This window comes from Zingiber officinale, chromosome 6B (assembly GCF_018446385.1).
Source record: "Zingiber officinale cultivar Zhangliang chromosome 6B, Zo_v1.1, whole genome shotgun sequence".
NCBI lineage: Eukaryota > Viridiplantae > Streptophyta > Magnoliopsida > Zingiberales > Zingiberaceae > Zingiber > Zingiber officinale.
Window position 1 is genome coordinate 125,932,931 of NC_055996.1, and position 5,095 is coordinate 125,938,025.

Below are 5,095 nucleotides of genomic sequence, written 5' to 3' on the forward strand. Positions count from 1 at the left end.
GCAGACGGATAATGACGAATATTTAGGAGGAGTATTATCATCTTTTATCATCATACTACGGAGTATTTATTCACCTAGTTTGAGGGGTCAAATATTGGAGTTGTCAGAGCATAAATCCCTGCCCTTGGCACTTGGCTTTTTATCACTTACTACATAGTATTTATTTACTCTTTAAAATAATAATAATAATAATATCAAATAATAAGCATTCAAATCATTGATTGATTGAGCTATTTCTACCCCTGGCATGGCGAATTGGCAAGAGGCATAATAGATACAGTTGGCGTCAAGGGCTTAATTCTCCGGTAATGCACTTTTAGACTCCTGCAATACTTGAAAATTTAGTATCGCGCCGCTGGGCTAGGGGTCGACTTATTTTCTGAATTTACTCGGTGAGTAGAATGTAAGACCGAAATATTTATCTAGAATTAGTCTGATTGTAAAATATGGATATCTAATATATGTACATAAAAAAAATTTGATTGACCGATTTCCACTGACTCCATTCACATGTTATATGATTCAAATTTTATTGTGCTACCACAAGTACGATCCATTAGAAGTTGGACCACATATGGTCCAGCCTGATTGCTATAGCTGCCTCAATCGTATGACTAAGATTAAGCGACTAGTCACTCTATCTATTAGAAGATGCCTTTGCCGGCGATTGATGAGAGGGATTTGCTAAGGTTTGTCGATTTATCATGCCGAACATGTGGAAGAAATAGACATTGAATGGCGGGATATGATCAAACAACCGACAAGATTTTTGGAATTCAATTAAAGTCACATATTAGAAAGATTTGATAAATATCATAAGGTTAAAATGATACATAATATCTCCATTGATATGAGATATTTTAGATAGAACTCAAGAGTAAAATAATGAGGGCCTAGGCCCCAAGTGAACAAAATCAAGTCATTATGGAGATATGTGAACATCCTTTGAGCACAACAAATGGTATCAGAGTCATGGCACATACCAGATATCATGTGGGGCGGCTTTGAACGAAGTTGAGGATAGACCCGAAGTAAGTCAAGGTGACCAGATACTTGTGGTGAGATAAGTAGGTCAGGATAATTGAATGCTCGCGGGAAGGCTCGAAGTAGGTCAAGGTGACCAAATACCGCGGATAGATCGAAGCAGGTCAAGATTGACTAGATCCAACTACTTACGGGGAGGCCCCGAAACAGATCAGGATGACCGGATGCTTGTGGGAAAGACCCGAAACATGTCAAGGTAACTAGATGTTCGCGGAGAGGCGAATATGTCAGGATGACAGGATGCTCGTAGGGAGACCCGAAGCAAGTGAAGGTGATCGAATGCTCGCGAGAGAGACTCAGAATAGATCAAGATGACCAGATGTAAAAGATGACTGGATACAAATACTTACGGAAAGGTCCAGAAACATTCTTTAGGTACAACAATGACAGTTGCCAATCTGGACAAGAGTTGGCGGGGAGGGAATTTCCAACTGATCTCAGAAATTTTTTTTACAACAGGATGCTTTTCTTATATGAAGCCAAAGATTATTTTATTTCTATTTTCTTAATTAATAATTATGAGTTAAATCCATGTAGGATTTAATCTGACCTTTCACGACACATCTATAGCTAGGTCTCCTTTTTGGCCTTTATAATTAAGCTAGAGAAAAAAGTGAAATCGCTCCTGCAATGATTGAAGCCTCCGATTCAATGCCGCCCTTCCCATCCCTTGCTCTCCTCCTCATCTACCTCTTCGTCTTCTCCTCCGCCGACGCCTATCACTCCCTCCTACAGATGGTCCCCCGAGGCCGCACCCTCAGCCGTCCCGCCGGCGTTGGAGGAGCGGCCGATGACTACTTGTGTGACAGCTGGAGGCTCTCTGTGGAAACTAACAACGCAGGGCCTTTTCGATCGTTCCCAACGACGTGCATTCCGTACGTGAAGAAATACTTCAGCGGGGATTGGTACTTCTCGGATTCTGAGGTTGTCGCCGGAGACTCGCTGTACTTCGCCGCTAGTGTTCCGATCGAGGGCGATGGGAAAGACATATGGATCTTTGACGTCGACGAGACGCTTCTTTCCAATATTCCGTATTATGCGGCCCATGGATACGGGTAATCCTTTTTCCCATGCATTCTACTCAAATATATGATTCTCTTTATTAACTAGATGCCGATATTTTATTATTATTTTTGGTATTTTAGATATTTTTAATATTTTAGATAGTTTTGATAATTTTTATGTTTTATATTTAAAGTATTCTTATTATTTCAATTTTTTTTAATAATTTAGGCAATTTATAATTTTTATCTTTTTAATATATATATTTTTATTTAGAGTTCATTTAAGGATTTTAAAATTATGATTCCTTTTTTTTCTTTATCTATTGAGGTTTATTTTCTTTTTTTATATTTTTTTTATATTATATTTAGTTGATATTTAAGAAAAGATTTTTTTGTTTAATAATATTCTTGAAAGTGTCATTATTTCTCTATTTTATGATATTCTTCTTTGAATGAATAGATTTTAGAAGATTATTTTTAATATTCACATGTGATTTAACCGATTCAATAGTTTGCAGGATAATCATTATCCTACTCAAGGTCAGTTGGCATTAGAGCCCGAACTGTTAGAACTTCTAACCGTCGATTATGCAGAAGAGTTATGGTTTAATTAAGTCAAGTGAGTAGAATAATGACCTTGAATAAATGAAGTCAGGGTTTTTGTGTCCGGAACAAGAGGATCAGATATCAGGCAGAAAGTCCTAGTAGATAAGCCTTAGTTGTGGCTAGGCAAGGACGACCTAGTAAGTTAGTTGGATTGAGGGGCAAGGAAGTCTTAGTAGGTCCGATGGACTAAGGGGTAGAAAACCTAATAAGTCGGTTGGACTGAGGGGCAAGAACACTTGGTGGGTTGATGATCAGACATCAAACGGATAGGCTTTCCGCTTGAAGGAGGCCCTGGGGTCCTTCATTTGAGGGGGATTGTTGGGGTTGCAAGGTTACAAATAAAGTCCCACATTGAAAACACATGGGAAAGAAAGATATCTTTATTAGTATGAGATCTTTTGAGGAAAACCCAAAAATAAAACTATGAGGGTTTAGACCCAAAATGGACAATATCATATCATTATAGAAATATCTTATTGGTGTAGGTTGCACTAATAATCTAATTTTGACCTATGACAAATAGGTTAAAGTTAGATGTGTTGTTTGTCTAACTACTCTAGTAAGTGTGTAAGAGTTGACTAGTCCAAGGGACCTGACACCAAGCTGAAATCCAACTAGATTTACGGGTCTAATAGCTGGTGGGAAGTCCAGATAAATCTGTGGGGCCTGATATATAACAAGAAGTCCGGTAAAATCAGCGAGTCCAGATCTAAGATAGATCTGTGGGGCCTAATTTAGATCTTGTAGTTAATGCATGTCTCTCATTATTATATGAGACACAAGTTAACTAAACTTTTGATATACAGAAATGTCATTTTATATACTTTAGCAGAAGCATTGGTGGCGAGCTTAAGCCTCATTGGATGTTAATGTTATGTAACGAACGGATTAATAACATATACAAAACGCTGCTCGATACGACCTGGAACGCCTATATATGATTCATATCTTTGTCAAACGAGTTTGGCTTCTTTGTAGTCATAAAAGTCTCTGTTTGCATTTTAATTTGGATATCTATATATTCTTCTTTATCATTTCATAGATCTGAAACTTTCAACGAGACTTCATTTGATGAATGGGTGGAACTGGGTAAGGCTCCGGCTTTACCAGCAAGTCTAAAGTTATATGGACAGCTTCTTGAGCTTGGATTTCAGATGATTCTACTGACGGGTCGAGGTGAGAGCCAAAGAAACGTGACCGAGAAGAATCTGCTTTCTGTTGGCTACAGTTCATGGGAACGGCTTATTTTAAGGTAAAATATAAAGCAATCGATAATAAAAATAAAGGATGTTATTTAATTTCTCTCTCTAGTCTATCTTAAGTTCCACGAGCTTGTGGTGAAACAATGGTACAGGCAATCTGATGACCATGGAAAGAAAGCAGTCGTCTATAAGTCAGAAAGGCGAGCAGCATTAGAAGCAGAAGGATTCAGGATTCATGGGAACTCAGGAGATCAATGGAGTGATCTGTTGGGGTGGGCAACGTCAACGCGCTCCTTCAAACTCCCTAACCCGATGTACTACATTCCATGATGTACTACAACGGTAAAGATTCTATAGACCCGGAGACAAGATTGTTCTTTGAGATAGAATTGCCGATCAGCCTCTTATATCGATTTGTGTAATTATTTGTACGCACTCTGTATTTGTATTGTACGTATTCCACGTTGCTAGAACCCAAATTATATATTTAATAAAGGGTCAGTTTGAAAGTCCGATACCCCCTGCTATGTATAATAACAGGCCATAGTGGTGAGGTTAGATCCTCTTGTCGTAATCTCTGCTATGTATAATAACAAGCCATAGTGGTGAGCCAGACGGCTGGAGGTTGTCGGCAGTGAACGGGCCGTTCCTTACTTGCCACCATATAATCTGTTCATCATCGGTAGCCTCTGGCCGTTTGACTTGATTTAAAATTATAATTTAAGTGAGAAGATGAATTCAGAACAAATTACAGTCAATTTTCTCTGAATCTACGATCTAATGGGTAAATTATGAAAGGGATCAAAAAGAAATTAGTGCTGACGAGAGGATCTGAACTCTACAGTGATGGTCTTGGTTTAGTGCCAAGTTAAATTAGTACTAATGTTGACTTATTGTTACAAGTTAAATTCTACATCTGATGTAAATGGAAACCCTTGAAAAGAGAATTATATGCACTCCTTGGATCTCTTAAACAGACGTCCAAAGCTTAGTCTGGTTGTGGGCTGCTACTCTCTGCCTCCTCTTCATCATATTGGAAGATTTGTCTACCACTGCGGAACTTACCTCCGTGGTTGTGCCGGTAGCACCTATTTGATATCGGTCCCTGCGCACTGCCTTAGTCTTCCCTTAGTCCCCTTTCTTCACTTTGCTTCCGTATACATATTGATGTGACTGCTCCACGCTCTATGGATCCCAACGAGGTAGAGTCGAAATCTTGTTTGCATGGTCTGTTATTAG

At 38.7% G+C, this 5,095-nt stretch overlaps 1 protein-coding gene across 1 annotated transcript; it reads left to right on the forward strand.

Moving 5' to 3' along the window:
• Nucleotides 1–1,633: 1,633 nt before the first annotated feature.
• Nucleotides 1,634–4,373, forward strand: LOC121989379 (acid phosphatase 1-like). Its single transcript, XM_042543391.1, has 3 exons — nt 1,634–2,099; nt 3,697–3,906; nt 4,009–4,373. The coding sequence occupies exons 1-3, from the start codon at nt 1,675–1,677 to the stop codon at nt 4,184–4,186; spliced, it is 813 nt and encodes a 270-aa protein (XP_042399325.1). The 5' UTR covers nt 1,634–1,674; the 3' UTR covers nt 4,187–4,373.
• Nucleotides 4,374–5,095: the final 722 nt, after the last annotated feature.